This window comes from Salvelinus namaycush, chromosome 16, assembly GCF_016432855.1.
Source record: "Salvelinus namaycush isolate Seneca chromosome 16, SaNama_1.0, whole genome shotgun sequence".
Taxonomy (NCBI): domain Eukaryota; kingdom Metazoa; phylum Chordata; class Actinopteri; order Salmoniformes; family Salmonidae; genus Salvelinus; species Salvelinus namaycush.
Window position 1 is genome coordinate 30,083,195 of NC_052322.1, and position 19,369 is coordinate 30,102,563.

General features: G+C 43.1%; 1 protein-coding gene across 2 annotated transcripts; it reads left to right on the forward strand.

Moving 5' to 3' along the window:
• Window positions 1–1,292: 1,292 nt before the first annotated feature.
• LOC120061299 (glycerol-3-phosphate dehydrogenase [NAD(+)], cytoplasmic-like) lies at window positions 1,293–18,917 on the forward strand. Of its 2 annotated transcripts, XM_039011010.1 has the most exons (8): window positions 1,293–1,419; window positions 12,601–12,778; window positions 13,432–13,572; window positions 15,771–15,909; window positions 16,700–16,812; window positions 17,062–17,298; window positions 17,547–17,653; window positions 18,130–18,917. In XM_039011010.1, exons 1-8 carry the CDS (start codon window positions 1,376–1,378, stop codon window positions 18,224–18,226), a joined length of 1,056 nt encoding a protein of 351 aa, XP_038866938.1. In that variant the 5' UTR covers window positions 1,293–1,375; the 3' UTR covers window positions 18,227–18,917. The 2 variants fall into 2 exon arrangements, with proteins under 2 accessions (XP_038866938.1, XP_038866939.1); XM_039011011.1 differs by lacking the exon at window positions 18,130–18,917 and having other exon boundaries at window positions 17,062–17,352; window positions 17,547–17,655.
• Window positions 18,918–19,369: the final 452 nt, after the last annotated feature.

The window sequence follows — 19,369 nt, forward strand, 5'->3', positions numbered from 1 at the left end:
TGACTCCCCAAAGTTAAACAATTGGACCACTGTTACTACAATATATTTTGGTAGGAACCATTGGAGGTAGTTAGGAGCACTTACTGAAACGATCTCTTATCACTCATGCCTCATTTGGCCATGTTAGATGTATTTATCATAGGAAAAGGGGAGTTGTATGATAGTGTGTAACTGTGTAGTGTTATTCTCAAGCACAACAGTACCATGAACATATAAATAAAATACTGCAAGGAAAGACTATGGATAATGTTCTGATCGTGGTTGCATAGTCTTGCCTAATGTTATTGATGTAATTAATGTAGCCATGTGTATGTGATCTTACTTTTGTTTTTCTATAAATACTATGCCTACCAGTTTACATGTTTTCAGATGTTTTATTTATCTAAAAAGCAACAATAAAGTATAATGAAATTTCAATTCAGTGGAATCTGGCTTCATTTTTGGCAAGATCTGAAGACAGACCTTATTTTATTTTTTTCAAGATGGCCCAAACTTCTTACTCTTTCGTATCCATGCCAGCTATACCTTTCCTGTACTACAGAGAAACCGAAGAAACACATACATACAATACCAAAATATTTGTTTACAACATGGGGTAAAGGGAGTTAATAGCCTTGTTTGAACAGGCACTTTTCTGTGTAAACAACGACTTAAACCTTCCTCTATTTTACCAAATTGTAAGATCTAAACTGCTGAATCTATTCTTTCATTGGAATGTCTGTGTTCCCTTGTGACCAGTCACCTCCCCAAACAAGGTCCCCTATTGTTTCAATAATGCAATAGTGTCTCACACAAGACTCCCTCCTTCTGCCAGTTAGTGTTGGATATGAGATAATGGTCTGTGAAATTCACATTGAGACAATGAACAAAAGAAAAAAGAAAAAGAGCAAAAGAGATTAATTTGACATTTAGATCATTGGAATGTTTTGTTTTGCAAGCCCTGCTAAACGAATCTGTTATTAACAAAGGCTGTGTTTTATCCAAGGTCCATATATCCAGTCATCCAAGGTTGCAAGTCTCAGCTTTGATTTGATCGTTTCTCATTGAGGATAATGAAGAGATTGCGATGTTTGCACCTGTTTTTCTTTTGAAAACATAAAGTATGATTTTTAATTTTCAGAATGATCTCAATAAAAATTTGCCCACATGGAACTTTTGGCCGAGTTATTCAGCGGCCAAAAGTTTCATAGGATTTGGCTGAAAGCAGTGGGCGGGACTGTCTCCCCTCAGACTAACCAATGAAATAAGAACTAGATCTACCAACCCCGCTGTTGCACTGCCTTTACATACAAAGTACTCCTGTGAATATCCAGTACACACTGTAGCCCGGTTTGTAACAGTGTGCCATTTTTGTCAGTCGGCAAGGGTCTTTTCAATGGCAACTCCCAAGAAAGTCTGCATTATTGGCTCTGGCAATTGGTAAGAAAACGTATTTGTATCGAATACTTTGTGTTTGTGTGTGGGTGTACAGGGTGCTGTTGCTAGAGAGACGCAGCATAGCCTATAGTCAATCATAGCAGAAAGCGTAGTAGCCCATGTGATTTTGCTTGAGACTACAGACTGGAGACCATACTGTATTTATGACAATGTTATGAGACAAAACCTTTGTTATAGGCCTACATCATGCACGTACTGTATCTCCGATCAAATAGCCCACATTTATGGCTATCAAATAAATATGGGCTTGGATGTGAATATGTTAACAACAAACACCATATCCTTAAAACAGGACAGGTCAGAATAAAATAGACAATATGGAACGAAATGATTCCAGTGAGCAAAAATTACGTTGAAAAGACGTCTGAAACTATTTTCCAGTCGTTGAAGTTAGGTCCATTTTAGGGTCTGAATGAAAGGTGAAAAGACGTATTTTCCGAATGTTGAATTTTTTTATTTTTAGACATTGAAATCGGGTTAATTTTCGGTTCTGAATGATAGTTGAAAATACGTTTTATTCCGGGATATTGAAAATATGTATTTTCCGCACGTTGAAAATACGTATTTTACTGACGTTGATTTCAGGTTCATTTTCGGTTCTGAAGGAAAGTTGAAAAGACGTTATTTACAGACATTGAAAATACAATGTTTTGGGTGATTGATTCTATGGCCAAATTTCAACCGCACATACATTCTCAATTAAGTAAGCGTTAAGATATATCAAAATAATTATTTTATATTTATAATGATTTAGTATTTATTATAGGAAAGAGGAGCCAACTGATGATTGCAACATAGAATACTTATTATTGCTCCCAAAAAGCTTTAAAAATTGTAGTAATAATGTTCAAAGTGTCCAATCTACAGAATAATCCAATAGACCACTTCAACTACAAAAATATTAGGTTACATAAATATTGTTTTCTTGCTATGACTGTGGTATGTTGTTGCTTATCTACCTTATAAGATAAGAGTGTCTTCTGAATGACCAAAATGTACATGTAAAAACAAACTTGCAAAGCATGCTGGGTATTATTCTAATGAGCTCCACCGCCAAACAAGTACACATTTCAAATCAAATCAAATTTTATTTGTCACATACACATGGTTAGCAGATGTTAATGCGAGTGTAGCGAAATGCTTGTGCTTCTAGTTCCGACAATGCAGTAATAACCAACAAGTAATCTAACCTAACAATTCCACAACTACTACCTTATACACACAAGTGTAAAGGGATAAAGAATATGTACATAAAGATATATAAATGAGTGATGGTACAGAACGGCATAGGCAAGATGCAGTAGATGGTATAGAGTACAGTCTATACATATGAGATGAGTAATGTAGGGTATGTAAACATAAAGTGGCATAGTTTAAAGTGGCTAGTGATACATGTATTACATAAAGATGGCAAGATGCAGTAGATGATATAGAGTACAGTATATACATATACATATGAGATGAGTAATGTAGGGTATGTAAACATTATACACTGCTCAAAAAAATAAAGGGAACACTAAAATAACACATCCTAGATCTGAATGAATGAAATATTCTTATTAAATACTTTTTTCTTTACATAGTTGAATGTGCTGACAACAAAATCACACAGAAATTATCAATGAAAATCAAATTTATCAATCCATGGAGGTCTGGATTTGGAGTCACACTCAAAATTAAAGTGGAAAACCACACTACAGACTGATCCAACTTTGATGTAATGTCCTTAAAACAAGTCAAAATGAGGCTCAGTAGTGTGTGTGGCCTCCACGTGCCTGTATGACCTCCCTACAACGCCTGGGCATGCTCCTGATGAGGTGGCGGATGGTCTCCTGAGGGATCTCCTCCCAGACCTGGACTAAAGCATCCGCCAACTCCTGGACAGTGTGGTGCAACGTGGCGTTGGTGGATGGAGCGAGACATGATGTCCCAGATGTGCTGAATTGGATTCAGGTCTGGGGAACGGGCGGGCCAGTCCATAGCATCAATGCCTTCCTCTTGCAGGAACTGCTGACACACTCCAGCCACATGAGGTCTAGCATTGTCTTGCATTAGGAGGAACCTAGGGCCAACCGCACCAGCATATGGTCTCACAAGGGGTCTGAGGATCTCATCTCGGTACCTAATGGCAGTCAGGCTACCTCTGGCGAGCACATGGAGGGCTGTGCGGCCCCCCAAAGAAATGCCACCCCACACCATGACTGACCCACCGCCAAACCGGTCATGCTGGAGGATGTTGCAGGCAGCAGAACATTCTCCACGGCGTCTCCAGACTCTGTCACGTCTGTCACATGTGCTCAGTGTGAACCTGCTTTCATCTGTGAAGAGCACAGGGTGCCAGTGGCGAATTTGCCAATCTTGGTGTTCTCTGGCAAATGCCAAACGTCCTGCACGGTGTTGGGCTGTAAGCACAACCCCCACCTGTGGACGTCGGGCCCTCATACCACCCTCATGGAGTCTGTTTCTGACCGTTTGAGCAGACACATGCACATTTGTGGCCTGCTGGAGGTCATTTTGCAGGGCTCTGGCAGTGCTCCTCCTGCTCCTCCTTGCACAAAGGCGGAGGTAGCGGTCCTGCTGCTGGGTTGTTGCCCTCCTACGGCCTCCTCCACGTCTCCTGATGTACTGGCCTGTCTCCTGGTAGTGCCTCCATGCTCTGGACACTACGCTGACAGACACAGCAAACCTTCTTGCCACGGTGAAAGCACCGCCAGCATTCAAAAGTGACCAAAACATCAGCCAGGAAGCATAGGAACTGAGAAGTGGTCTGTGGTCACCACCTGCAGAACCACTCCTTTATTGGGGGTGTCTTGCTAATTGCCTATAATTTCCACCTGTTGTCTATTCCATTTGCACAACAGCATGTGAAATTTATTGTCAATCAGTGTTGCTTCCTAAGTGGACAGTTTGATTTCACAGAAGTGTGATTGACTTGGAGTTACATTGTGTTGTTTAAGTGTTCCCTTTATTTTTTTGAGCAGTGTATTAAGTGGCATTGTTTAAAGTGGCTAGTGATACATTTTTACATAATTTCCATCAATTCCCATTATTAAAGTGGCTGGAGTTGAGTCAGTATGTTGGCAGCGGCCACTAAATGTTAGTGGTGGCTGTTTAACAGTCTGATGGCCTTGAGATAGAAGCTGTTTTTCAGTCTCTCGGTCCCTGCTTTGATGCACCTGTACTGACCTCGCCTTCTGGATGATAGCGGGGTGAACAGGCAGTGGCTCGGGTGGTTGTTGTCCTTGATGATCTTTATGGCCTTCCTGTGACATCGGGTGGTGTAGGTGTCCTGGAGGGCAGGTAGTTTGCCCCCGGTGATGCGTTGTGCAGACCTCACTACCCTCTGGAGAGCCTTACGGTTGTGGGCGGAGCAGTTGCCGTACCAGGCGGTGATACAGCCCGACAGGATGCTCTCGATTGTGCATCTGTAGAAGTTTGTGAGTGCTTTTGGTGACAAGCCGAATTTCTTCAGCCTCCTGAGGTTGAAGAGGCGCTGCTGCGCCTTCTTCACAACGCTGTCTGTGTGGGTGGACCAATTCAGTTTGTCCGTGATGTGTACACCGAGGAACTTAAAACTTTCCACCTTCTCCACTACTGTTCCGTCGATGTGGATAGGGGGGTGCTCCCTCTGCTGTTTCCTGAAGTCCACAATCATCTCCTTTGTTTTGTTGACGTTGAGTGTGAGGTTATTTTCCTGACACCACACTCCGAGGGCCCTCACCTCCTCCCTGTAGGCCGTCTCGTCATTGTTGGTAATCAAGCCTACCACTGTAGTGTCGTCCGCAAACTTGATGATTGAGTTGGAGGCGTGCATGGCCACGCAGTCGTGGGTGAACAGGGAGTACAGGAGAGGGCTCAGAACGCACCCTTGTGGGGCCCCAGTGTTGAGGATCAGCGGGGTGGAGATGTTGTTACCTACCCTCACCACCTGGGGGCGGCCCGTCAGGAAGTCCAGGACCCAGTTGCACAGGGCGGGGTCGAGACCCAGGGTCTCGAGCTTGATGACGAGTTTGGAGGGTACTATGGTGTTAAATGCTGAGCTGTAGTCGATGAACAGCATTCTCACATAGGTATTCCTCTTGTCCAGATGGGTTAGTGCAGTGTGCAGTGTGGTTGCGATTGCGTCGTCTGTGGACCTATTGGGTCGGTAAGCAAATTGGAGTGGGTCTAGGGTGTCAGGTAGGGTGGAGGTGATATGGTCCTTGACTAGTCTCTCAAAGCACTTCATGATGACGGAAGTGAGTGCTACGGGGCGGTAGTCGTTTAGCTCAGTTACCGTAGCTTTCTTGGGATCAGGAACAATGGTGGCCCTCTTGAAGCATGTGGGAACAGCAGACTGGGATAAGGATTGATTGAATATGTCCTTAAACACACCAGCCAGCTGGTCTGCGCATGCTCTGAGGACGCGGCTGGGAATGCCGTCTGGGCCTGCAGCCTTGCGAGGGTTAACACGTTTAAATGTTTTACTCACCTCGGCTGCAGTGAAGGAGAGCCCGCAGGTTTTGGTAGCGGGCCGTGTCAGTGGCACTGTATTGTCCTCAAAGCGAGCAAAAAAGTTATTTAGCCTGTCTGGGAGCAAGACATCCTGGTCCGCGACGGGGCTGGTTTTCTTTTTGTAATCCGTGATTGACTGTAGACCCTGCCACATACCTCTTGTGTCTGAGCTGTTGAATTGCGACTCTACTTTGTCTCTATACTGGCACTTAGCTTGTTTGATTGCCTTGCGGAGGGAATAGCTACACTGTTTGTATTCGGTCATGTTTCCGGTCACCTTGCCCTGGTTAAAAGCAGTGGTTCGCGCTTTCAGTTTCACGCGATTTGGGCATAGAAGTGTAGAAGCATAGAAGTATAGAAGTCTATGTTTGGGCCAAATCAGGGCCGGTCCAGACCGGACCAAATCTGAACCAAACATAGACGTCTATGATCTGGACCAAAAATATACGTCCTTGGATGTTAAAATCAAGGCCGGTCTGGAGAGGACCAAAAAAAGACCTCCAAAAGATGTCGGTGTCTGCCGTGCTTGCACCTGGATTAGACCGACAGCATCATTGCATCAATGCTGTGTCATAAATCTAGTCAAACTTTTTCCATTATGTAACTCAACATTTTTACTGGATATGTGTGCAACCAAAGTTCAACATTCACCTTATGCTACTGTTTCTGCCAAGTCTATACATACAGTTTGATGCATATGTTTGATATATCCAACGTATGCACCACACAGACCACAGTTATGCACTGCAACTGCCTATACAACGCAATGCTGCAAGGCAAACACAGCGTTCTATTAGAAATGTATGTGCTTCCAGTGTACCAAAATGCAATGATGCTGTCGGTCTGATCGAGGCATTATGCCTTGTTTACAGTACATCGTGACATATATTTTATTACACCGTACGTCATCTTCATGTAATCTCGTTCCGATACTGGACAGAGAGCATAGGGCAGCCATACTCAACTGGCAGACTGCGATCCAGATCCGGACCCAGAACAGGGTCAATACGGACCGCTTTCAACTTCTGTTGAGAGTTGTAATGGTAGAATGGCTGCACAAGGTTCAATTAATTTGGTAGTGCATGGGCATTTTTCCTCTTGTTATGTCATACACTGACAGACCTTCATAGGGTTTCACAACGCAAGACAAGATGGAGGAGAGCCACAGTCTTTTGTCAGATATCGCATTTATTTTGGGAGATTGCAAAATATGACCTTTTTATTTGCAATATTGTTTCAGGTGAAAATAAAACTTGTTTCGTTTAGTTGCTTTTTTCTCAACTTGTTTCTCTAACTTTCTAGCAAGTCAAGCTAGCTTACAGAGCAGCTAGCTAGTTAGCAAGCTAAAACCTAGTCTAGGTTGAAGATACTGTAGCTACTGACCACCTAATACTTATCCTCAAAAACAAACATAATTATCATCACAATAAACAAAAACGGAAGGCGACAGTCATATAATATAATATAATTGGCATAACAGCCAATGTGTATTATTTAATATTACGATTAAAATAGTACTCACTTTTAGGAATGGGTAATTGTTTACAACTTACTAGCTGTACCATCACCGAAAACCACATATTTTCATCTTGTTCTGTGGTTTGGTCACTTCCTGTTCTATTAACGGAATCTGGCTGCACTAAAGACGACTCAAAGTTTGGAAAAAAATTATCCCGCAGGGAGCAACTGTGATACAACATTGTTGTCGACGGTCCCCATGCATGGAAATGAATGACATCCGGTGGAACGCAAAAGACTGCTCAGTTGTAATATGAATGGGGCATTAGTTGGTAAGCTACTCATGACTGCTGTCCGGAGGTTTCACTCCATATGTTAAATTGTCCTCAGTGATTTCAATTGTAGGCCTATATGTCCATTTTTAAAGAGCTGATCATAGCGAAGAAGAAAATACTTCTGCATTTCCCACTGTGTAAACACATTGATTGTCATTGCAAATAGGCTCCAACTAACTCCTGATGGGTAGCTGATATGCAGATCTTAAATAGCCAAAATTATGTTTTTTATTTATTTATTTCACCTTTATTTAACCAGGTAGGCTAGTTGAGAACAAGTTCTCATTTACAACTGCAATCTGGCCAAGATAAAACAAAGCAGTTCGACATATACAACAACACAGAGTTACACATGGAATAAACAAACATACAGTCAATAATACAGTAGGAAAAAAAGTATATATACAGTGTGTGCAAATGAGGTAAGATAAGGGAGGTAAGGCAATAAAATAGGCCATAGTGGCGAGGTAATTAGCAATTAAACACTGGAATGATAGATGTGCAGAAGATAAATGTGCAAGTAGAGATACTGGGGTGCAAAGGAGCAAAATAAATAAATACAGTATGGGGATGAGGTAGTTGGATGGGCTATTTACAGATGGGCTATGTACAGGTGTAATGATCTGTGAGCTGCTCTGACAGCTGGTGCTTAAAGTTAGTGAGGGAGATATGAGTCTCCAGCTTCAGTGATTTTTTGCAGTTCGTTTCAGTCATTGGCAGCAGAGAACTGGAAGGAAAGGCGGTCAAAGGAGAAATTGGCTTTGGGGGTGACCAGTGAAATATACCAGCTGGAGCGCGTGCTATGGGTGGGTGCTGCTATGGTGACGGGTGAGCTAAGATAAGGCGGGGCTTTACCAAGCAAAGACTTATAGATGACCTGGAGCAAGTGAGTTTGGCGACGAATATGAAGCGAGGGCCAGCCAATGAGATCATACAGGTCGCAGTGATGGGTAGTATATGGGGCTTTGGTGACAAAATGGATGGCACTGTGATAGACTGCATCCAATTTGCTGAGTAAAGTGTTGGAGGCTATTTTGTAAATGACATCGCCGAAGTCAAGGATTGGCAGGATAGTCAGTTTTATGAGAGTATGTTTGGCAGCATGAGTGAAGGATGATTTGTTGCGAAATAGGAAGCCGATTCTAGATTTAATTTTGGATTGAAGGTGTTTAATGTGGGTCTGGAAGGAGAGTTTACAGTCTAACCAGACACCTAGTTATTTGTAGTTGTCCACATATTCTAAGTCAGAACCGGCCAGAGTAGTGATGCTGGACGGGCGGGCAGGTGCGGGCAGCGATCGGTTGAAGAGCATGCATTTAGTTTTACTTGCATTTAAGAGCAGTTGGAGGCCACGGAAGGAGAGTTGTATGGCATTGAAGCTTGTCTGAAGTTAACACAGTGTCCGAAGAAGGGCCAGAAGTATACAGAATGTTGTCGTCTGCGTCGATGTGGATATGAGAATCACCAGCAGCAAGAGCGACATCATTGATGTATACAGAGAAAAGAGTCGGCCCGAGAATTGTGGCACCCCCATAGAGACTGCCAGAGGTCCGGACAACAGGCCCTCCGATTTGACACACTGAACTCTGTCTGAGAAGTAGTTGGTGAACCAGGCGAGGCAGTTATTTGAGAAACCAAGGCTGTTGAGTCTGCCGATAAGAATGTGGTGATTGGCAGAGTCGAAGCCTTGGCCAGGTCGATGAATACAGCTGCACAGTATTGTCTCTTATCGATGGCGGTTATGATATCGTTTAGGACCTTGAGCGTGGCTGAGGTGCACCCATGACCAGCTCGGAAACCAGATTGCATTGCGGAGAAGGTACGGTGGGATTCGAAATGGTCGGGTGATCAGTTTGTTAACTTGGCTTTCGAAGACCATAGAAAGGCAGGGTAGGATAGATATAGGTCTGTAGCAGTTTGGGTCTAGAGTGTCTCCCCTTTGAAGAGGGGGATGATCGCAGCAGCTTTCCAATCTTTGGGAATCTCAGATGATACGAAAGAGAGGTTGAACAGGCTAATAATAGGGGCTGCAACAATTTCGGGCAGATCATTTTAGAAAGAGAGGGTCCAGATTGTCTAGCCCGGCTGATTTGTAGGGGGTCCAGATTTTGCAACTCTTTCAGAACATCAGCTATCTGAATTTGGGTGAAGGAGAAATGGGGGAGGCTTGGGCAAGTTGCTGTGGGGGGTGCAGGGCTATTGACCAGGGTAGGGGTGGCCAAGTGGAAAACATGGCCAGCCGTAGAAAAATGCTTATTGAAATTCTCAATTATTGTGGATTTATCGGTGGTGACAGTGTTTCCTAGCCTCAGTGCAGTGGGCAGCTGGGAGGAGGTGATCTTATTCTCCATGGACTTTACAGTGTCCCAGAACTTTTTGGAGTTTGTGCTGCAGGATGCAAATTTCTGTTTGAAAAAGCTAGCCTTAGCTTTCCTGACTGCCTATTGATTCCTAACTTCCCTGAAAAGTTGCATATCGCGGGGGCTGTTCGATGCTAATGCCGTACGCCACAGGATGTTTTTTGCGCTGGTCAAGGGCAGTCAGGTCTGGAGTGAACCACAGGCTATATCTGTTCCTGGTTCAACATTTTTTGAATGGGGCATGCTTATTTAAGATTGTGAGGAAAGCATTTCCAAAGAATAACCAGGCATCTTCTACTGACGGGATGAGGTCAATATCCTTCCAGGATACCCGGGCCAGGTCGATTAGAAAGGCCTGTTTGCTGAAGTGTTATAGGGAGCATTTGACAGTGATGAGGGGTGATCGTTTGACCACAGACCCATTACAGACGCAAGCAATGAGGCAGTGATCGCTGAGATCCTGGTTGAAAACAGCAGAGGTGTATTTGGAGGGCAGGTTGGTTAGGATGATATCTATGAGGGTGCCTGTGTTTACGGATTTGGGGTTGTACCTGGTAGGTCCATTGATAATTTGTGTGAGATTGAAGGCATCAAGCTTAGATTGTAGGATGGCCAGGGTGTTAAGCATGTCCCAGTTTAGGTCACCTAACAGTACGAGCTCTGAAAATAGATCGGGGGCAATCAATTCACATATGGTGTCCAGGGCACAGCTGGCGGCAGAAGGTGGTCTATAGCAAGCGGCAACGGTGAGAGACTTGTTTCTGGAAAGGTGGATTTTAGAAGCTCAAGTTGTTTGGGCACAGACCTGGATAGTAAGACAGAACTCTGCAGGCTATCTCTGCAGTAGACTGCAACTCTGCCCCCTTTGGCAGTTCTATCTTGTCGGAAAATGTTATAGTTAGGGATGGAAATTTCAAGGTTTTTGGTGGCCTTCCTAAGCCAGCATTCAGACACGGCTAGGACATCCGGTTTGGAAGAGTGTGCTAAAGCAGTGAATTAAACAAACGTTCGGGAGGAGGCTTCTAATGTTAACATGCATGAAACCAAGGCCTTTAAGGTTACAGAAGTCAACAAATGAGAGCGCCTGGGGAATGGGCGTGTAGCTAGGCACTGCAGGGCCTGGATTAACCTCTACATCACCAGAGGAGGAGTAGGATAAGGGTACGGCTAAGGGCTATAAGAACTAGTCATCTAGTACGTACGGAACAAAGAGTAAAAGGAGCAGGTTTCTGGGCGCAGTAGAATAGATTCAATGCATAATGTACAGACAAAGGTATGGTAGGATGTGAATACAGTGGAGGTAAACCTAGGCATTGAGTGACGATGAGAGAGGTATTGTCTCTAGAGACATCAATTAAACCAGGAGAGGTCACTGCGTGTGTGGGAGGTGGGACAAGAGGGTTAGCTGAGGCATATTGAGCAGGGCTGGAGGCTCTACAGTGAAATAAGACAATAATCACTAACCAAAACAGCAATGGACAAGGCATATTGACATTAGGGAGAGGCATGCGTAGCCGAGTGATCATAGGGTCCAATGAGTAGCTGGATGGGCTGGAGACACGGCGATTCATACAGCTAGCGGGCCGGGGCTAGCAGGCTAGCAGAAGGGCCTTAGAGGGACTTTGCGACGGAAGAAGTCTATTGTAGCCCCCTCGTGCGGTTACGTCGGCAGACCAGGGTTGATGGATCAGCAGGGGTCCGTGTAGTAAAAGTAAAAACATTAGTTGTTAACTCATCCAAATGTAAATCAAAACTAGACGTTGAACTGACATCTGTACCCAGTGGGTTACTAGGCCCTATTCTAGTTTTGCAGGGATAGGAGGAGGGCGGACATTTTTTTGTCAAGCCTAGAGGGCAGAACGGCCAGGACCAGGCCTGGGAGTGCTACAGCTAGCTAGCGTGCCTAGTTAACTAATTCTAGCAGCATTTTCCATAGAAACAGGTCGCTTGAGCGGTAGCTACATGATGCTGGCCACCTGCCTTGCAGTAAAGCTGCTATTGGATTGTAATGATGCGTACAGCATGCAACATTTGTAATCTTTCATGTAGCACCACAGGTATTTCTTTGAGTTATGAGATAAATAGCGTTCTTACATTGTTGCATTATGTAATGTTTAACCAGATCTGGCCACTGAATGCAAGGCCATCAAACAAACTGACTTTAGATGGTCAACAATCCAAGTGATCATCAAATCAAATGATCAAGCCTTCAACCATAAAATAGACAGGGAGGGTGCAGCAACTACCATTTGTCTATTTAATAGGATAATTGATGGTCAATCTTGCAAGTTGCAAATTTGCAATAAGATTAAGTTGTTTGTGCTCTGGGCTCCTTTCCAAAAAGTATTTCAGGCATTTGCATTGTACAATCTAGGGTGCATGTGCACAGTTCAGTTGTTCTTTCTGAAAATCGCAGACAAAATAGAATAATGAGATGACCCTTTTCTAGGTATAGAATTAAATCATGGACGACAAACTTAAAGGCATTATTATATTGCAATTTCTCTACTATACAGGGGCTCTGCTATTGCTAAAATAGTGGGTTCCAATGCTGCGCAGAACTCCAAGTTTGACAACACCGTGACCATGTGGGTGTTTGAAGAGATGGTGGATGGTCGCAAGCTGACAGACATCATTAACACCGACCATGAGAATGTCAAGTACCTCCCTGGACACAAGCTACCCCCCAATGTGGTGAGAAACACATTAAACGCCACCACTATGTGTTGTAATCCTACTTTTTCTTTTACCAGGAATTCCTGTTTTTCTATAATCCTTTATTCACACAATTGAAATTAACCTACCCCTAAACCAATACCCCTTTACCTTGTTTCAATGTTACTCTGATCACATCTTGCCAAATGCTCTGTGCCTGTTTGTTCTGTCACAACTAGGAGGTCCTAATGTGATGAGTAATAAACTGCTGTGGGGAATAGGGCCAGAGGTCTGCTGCTGGTCCATGTGTGTAAAGGGTCAACCCTGGCTCATTATTATGTGTTGCAACTGCAGCTGTCCTTGCAGCTCTCAGTACCTCTCACTTCAATCCCCACCATGATAGTATTGTGAATCCCTGCCACCTGGCTTTTGTAGGATGGTTCATTCTGACTTGACTGATTTAGCACAGACCAACCAGTCACTGCATTATATAACACAATTGTAAAATTCTACTTTCTCATGAAATTGTTTTTGTCAGGAAGCCGCATTTTTATACCTTTGATTTAGCTTTGTGCTTTGCTGCACGCTATTTAGAAGTGAGAACGGATTAAGTTTACAATGTGCAAGGACTACATGGGACACACAGGCTAAGGCCAGTGCCCTGACTGTCCCCTCTCCTGTCTCTCTCCCAGTTGGCTGTTGCTGAGTTGGTGGACGCTGCCAAGGAAGCAGATATCCTAGTGTTTGTGATCCCCCACCAGTTCATCGGCAGAGTGTGTGACACCATGAAGGGGAAGATAAAGAGCGATGCACTAGGAATGTCACTCATCAAGGTTTGGCTAAGGGCCTCTTTACACTACACTAGTAAACTTTGACAACACAAACTAGGTCCAGAAGAGATACTTGTGTAGTCTAAAGAGACAGATCTAGACTCAAATCTCTCTTTACACTGTACCACATAGCACCCTCTGAGCGGTACAGTGTAAAGACATAGGCTCTCCCACACCACATGTTCCTGCAAGAATGACCTTAAAACCAGTAGACAGCATTTTTACAGCTCTTTTAGGCAAATAGAAAATGAAAGGTTTCAGCTGAAATGTGTCTTCCGCATTTAACTCAACCTCTCTGAAAATATCTGCACATTTGTGAATCATTGCATTAATCAATTGTGCAATACTATGTGCAATATGGTTTAGATGAGAAGCTCCTGTAGAATTTTAATTGCTATCCTTATTTTGTTTGTCTATATACTATATTTGTCTATATACTATATTTGTCTATATACTATATATATACTATATATAGAGCGCACTACATATACTTTACTAATGTAAATCTATCCTAATACCCATGCTCTCCTCACTGTGAATGGGCTGTGTGTATTTCACAACCTTTTTTACATAAGGGACCGGATTGGCTGGGTTTGGTGCTCCTTTGGGGACCATTGTAATTTAAACTAGCACTTGAGAACTTATGAAATCGGGGCTTGTTAATTTTCTCAATCCTTGAGAAACCTTGTCCTACTCTGTCCTTAGCTTGATCCTTGAGAAACCTTGTCCTACTCTGTCCTTAGCTTGATCCTTGAGAAACCTTGTCCTACTCTGTCCTTAGCTTGATCCTTGAGAAACCTTGTCCTACTCTGTCCTTAGCTTGATCCTTGAGAAACCTTGTCCTACTCTGTCCTTAGCTTGATCCTTGAGAAACCTTGTCCTACTCTGTCCTTAGCTTGATCCTTGAGAAACCTTGTCCTACTCTGTCCTTAGCTTGATCCTTGAGAAACCTTGTCCTACTCTGTCCTTAGCTTGATCCTTGAGAAACCTTGTCCTACTCTGTCCTTAGCTTGATCATTGAGAAACCTTGTCCTACTCTGTCCTTGGCTTGATCCTTGAGAAACCTTGTCCTACTCTGTCCTTAGCTTGATCCTTGAGAAACCTTGTCCTACTCTGTCCTTAGCTTGATCCTTGGAAGAAACTATCTGACCCCCATTATCATGCTCTGTCAATCATTGACTCCTTAAGCCTCTTGCATTACAAATTAAGGGGTGATTTACGGTACACAGATTACAGTAAAACTAATCCTGGACTAAAAAGCAACCTAAATGGAGAATCTCCATTGAAAACACTTTTTAGTCCAGGGTTAGGCTTTATGCTGCATTCATAACCAAGTGGGAAGGTAGAAATGACCCGTTGTGAAGTCGTAAATACCATTTAGATGCCTTCACGTGCTTTGAACTCGTTTAGAAACGCCCATTGGCTGATGGCCAACAAGCTGCGTCAACCATAAACTAGAAGTACAGCCATCATGCTTGTAAATAAATTATAGTGTTAAAAAAATATTAATATATTGCTTTGTATAAATCATGTTTTGTTGCTGGATTTAATTGACAAAAATGCTGTTATCGAGAGAATTCCAATAGTAGGTTACGTCAGAAGTCAGCATGTAGAAGAAGTCGGAGTACAGGGATGATAGACAAGTTTCCCAATTGTAATTACCAGTTGAAGGGGTGTTCATGTGGATTTTTCCCAGTCGTATATATGGTAAATACCACCTTCCCACTTGGTTATGAATGGAGGGTTAATCTGTGTCAGAGAAACCCCCCCTAAAAATGTTAAAGCAGTAGTTAAGTTTTATTAGTCATATGTACAGTATACACATGGTATGCACTGTCCAACGAAATGCTTACTTGAAGGATTCTTCTCGACAATGCAACAACAATAACAAAACATTTAATGTAAGAATATGAGTAAATGGCTCAGTAGAATAGAATAGACATAAGTATAATAGCTTAAGTATAATACAGAAAGGCACAATTTATAGCACAATGTATTAGGGAAGGGGCGGATTGGGTGGCAAGTGTTTAAATTGTGCAGTATTAGCGATAGTAAATAAGTCATGTTGACAGAGTCTGATTGTGTTAATGTGAAGTTATGTAGTTAACTGCTCCACTGTAGTAATATACAGTACCTCTCTTGAATTGCTTTATTGTGCGTTCTGTGTACTGAGTACTCATGTGCTGTGTGTTCTAATCCAGGGTGTGGATGAAGGTCCTGATGGTCTGAAGCTCATCTCTGATGTGATCCAGGAGAAGCTGGGCATCACCATGAGTGTGCTGATGGGGGCCAACATTGCCAACGAGGTCGCCGATGAGAAGTTCTGTGAGACCACTATCGGTTAGACTCATGGGGTGAAGGGGAACATTTACTTTGGAGAGAAAATGAACTTTGTGAAAATGAATTTTGTGGGCTGGGTTATCATTGCATCTTACATACTTTTGAATGGCGTGCTGTCCCTTGTCTTTTTCCCTTTCTGAAAACGTTTGGGTAGATTGTACAGCACAGTGCAAACTGAAAAGTAAGGCATTAATATAAACAGTTTTGAGAGTTGGTCCATTTTGTCAGTGTGTGTGTAGACATTCGTAAAGGTATTCAACATAGATGTTAGAAGTTTAATTGTTAGAAACTGAACTGGAGTAGTAAAAGTAAATAGGTTAAACTTGTTTTTGTAAGGACAACCTGTGCCAGATTTAATCAACCTGCAATAAAACAATGTCTCTGCTCAAGACTGCCACGTCAGCATGGAGGTAAAAGTCTGGCTGTTTACATTACAGAGAGTGAGCTGGCTTGTTTTACAGTAGTTCTGTACATATGTTATTGTATGCAGCACTAGTGAACTCTGGCATGTCATTTCTGTACAGTGTATTTCAAACATGACAATGAGCATGTCTCGGGCTAAGTTGTTCCTTACCGTGTGACCTGCCCATGAAAACATTGTGCCCTAGCCTATATGTCTGGGCCCTGGTATGGACCTTAAGTTTTTCTGATTTAAGCCACGAGGTCTTAAACCAGCACTAAGCATGACAATACAAGAGTGGTGAAGTATTTGAACGGGCTGGTTGTGAAAGATACAGATGTTAGGATTGAAAAGGTTCTTTTGTCTTTCTCATTCTCCCTCTCTTCCCAGGATGTAAGAATACAGAACATGGGGCTTTGCTGAAGGAACTCATGCAGACCAGTAACTTCCGGGTCACGGTAGTGGAGGAGTCCGATGTGGTTGAAATCTGTGGAGCACTGAAGGTACCCACTCAACCATTAAGAGATTCTGCTTGGCCTCGTCTTACTTAATGTCTCATCATGTTGTCTCGATGTCTGAATCTCAATTCATAATTTCCATGTATACTCTCTCCTTGCCCTTCACCTACTTCTTACTGAAAACATAAAAGGGTAGTGAGAAGAGGGCTAGATGAGAGAAAGTGTGCTGGTAAGAAATGACTGTCCTAATGTGTTGAAGCCATTAACCACAGCCCTCCTCTCTGTGGCTTTAAGAACATTGTGGCGGTGGGGGCGGGCTTCTGTGACGGCCTGGGCTTCGGTGACAACACCAAGGCGGCGGTGATCCGGCTGGGCCTGATGGAGATGATTGCCTTCGCACGAATCTTCTGCACTGCTGGGGCCGTCTCCTCTGCCACCTTCCTGGAGAGCTGTGGCGTTGCTGACCTCATCACGACCTGCTACGGAGGCCGCAACCGCAAAGTGGCCGAAGCCTTCGCTAAAGGGGGGAAAGTGAGAGAGGGGACTTGACTAATTGGCTTTTAGGGGCGACGTAAAAATTAAAAGGTTTGAATTATAGCATTTAGGATTGGAAGGCAGGAAAATACTGCAGATGAACGCTGTCATTTTTTGGTTTGAAAATAAAGGAGGCCAGAGATAAAGTTAGTAAAGAGTGAGTTTCAGTTCAGAATTGTTGTTTTGGAGAGTGGTATAATACCACAATAGTAGTCTTGACTTAACTATGTCTGTATTCTGCTCAGTCAATTGAAGAGTTGGAGAAAGAGATGCTGAATGGACAGAAGCTCCAGGGACCAGCAACAGCATCTGAAGTCCATGTCATCCTAAAGAACAAAAATCTGCTTGACAAGTAGGCACAGAAATCAAACCACTCTTTCACCCATTGAAGAAACTGATGATACATTTCATGTGATGTTTCACTTAAGCAATAAGGACCAAGAAGTTGTGGTATATGGCCAATATACCACAGCTAAGGGCTGTTCTTATGCGATGCAACGCGGAGTGCCTGGATACAGACCTTAACTGTGGTATATTGGCCATATACCACAAACCCGAGGTGCCTTATTGCTATTATAAACTGGTTACCAATGTAATTAGAGCAGTAAAAATAAATGTTCTGTCATACCCGTGGTATACGGTCTGAGATACCACGGCTGTCAGCCAATCAGCATTCAGGGCTTGAACCACAGTTTTTAATTACCAATAACCTCTAGCTCTGTCACCTCAGTTAAAACACAAATATGAAGAAATAGTACAAACAATGCAGTTATTCTCAAAAGGGCAAAGACTGACAACTCAACAATCCCTCTCTCTCTCCCGTCCCAGGTTCCCACTATTCAACGCTGTGTACCAGATCTGCTACCAGGGCCATCCAATCACAGAGTTCATCAAGTGTTTGCAGAACCACCCGGAGCACATGTAGGCTAACAGACTGACCAAGTGCCAGGAGAAGGATCAACACCACTTCCACTTTGTACCGGTTAGGAAAATATGTACACTCCACAGCTCTGATGCAGCAAGCAGACTCCATCAGACAACGTGAAGTAAAGTCTACTCTGTACTGCCTAAGGGTTTTTTGTATGTACCTCTATAGTAAAAGTGCTTTCCTCTTCCTGGTTTTCTACAAGTGTGACCCAGCCTGTTTTTGTTGTCACCCAATCAGACGCCACTGTCCATCCTCAGATGTTATCTTGGTCCGTCCATTGTGACCTCACTTCGTTATTGTTTTGCTTATTCATGTTAATTGTGGTAGGGCGTTGTAGCAGATATTAGGCTATTTGTGTCCTTCTCGCTTTTTTAATTCTGAATCTCTCTGCATTCTTTGAGATTACTTATACTTTATGGATCATTAGGCTAGATTTGCTTAGCACCTGTTAAAAACAAATGAAAGTGCCTTTCAATGCCACATTGCAAAAAAAATATTGGCTGTTTATGTGCTTTGTGAAACCAAATTGTTTTCCCCTTTGGTCCGTCCATGAGGCCATTAGTCACCATGACGCTGCCGTTGAATTTCACTGACATGGCTTACAGTAGTGGCTTACAGTATGTTTGAAAAGAGTAGGTCACAAAAAAAAAGATTTTCCTTTGAAATAAATCATTGATTTTTAATCGTGGCTACCCATTTCATTTGGCTTCTTGTTCACATAAGCTTCATGAGGAGTTTTATTCTGGTCATGGCAAGTTATCAACTGGAATCTCAGCGCTGTAGCTCACGTGGTCAAAATCAATTGTTGCGATTTGTATGGACAAGCACATGTCAGAGCCAGGAAAGAGAGAATAGAAGTAACATGAAACCTAGAAAGAGAGTTTGACAGTAAAGGGAGAGGCACTGTGAATAAAACAGCTTCAGTCCTGAAGAGCTACTGGCTGTGCAGGCTTTTTGCTCCAACCCTACAGTACCAGGCTACCTCAAGGAATAGGTTAATTGCTTTAAAATTAGACTTGAGCAGCAGTCTTGGGGAAATAAAGTTCTGCAACAGTCAACCAAGTCAATTAGGCTAGGAGCTATTGTAAGATGTAGACATACCCCTTTACTTCAATATAATTCAGACCAGTTTCACATGAA

What these genes read in the sequence shown, in the direction of transcription:
- LOC120061299 (XM_039011010.1), top strand. Translation starts at nt 1,376, where the DNA reads ATGGCAACTCCCAAGAAAGTCTGCATTATTGGCTCTGGCAATTG. An exon ending in AAATCTGTGGAGCACTGAAG is followed by an intron (nt 16,813 to 17,061) that starts GTACCCACTCAA and finishes TGTGGCTTTAAG; the next exon opens with AACATTGTGGCGGTGGGGGC. An exon ending in AACAAAAATCTGCTTGACAA is followed by an intron (nt 17,654 to 18,129) that starts GTAGGCACAGAA and finishes CTCCCGTCCCAG; the next exon opens with GTTCCCACTATTCAACGCTG.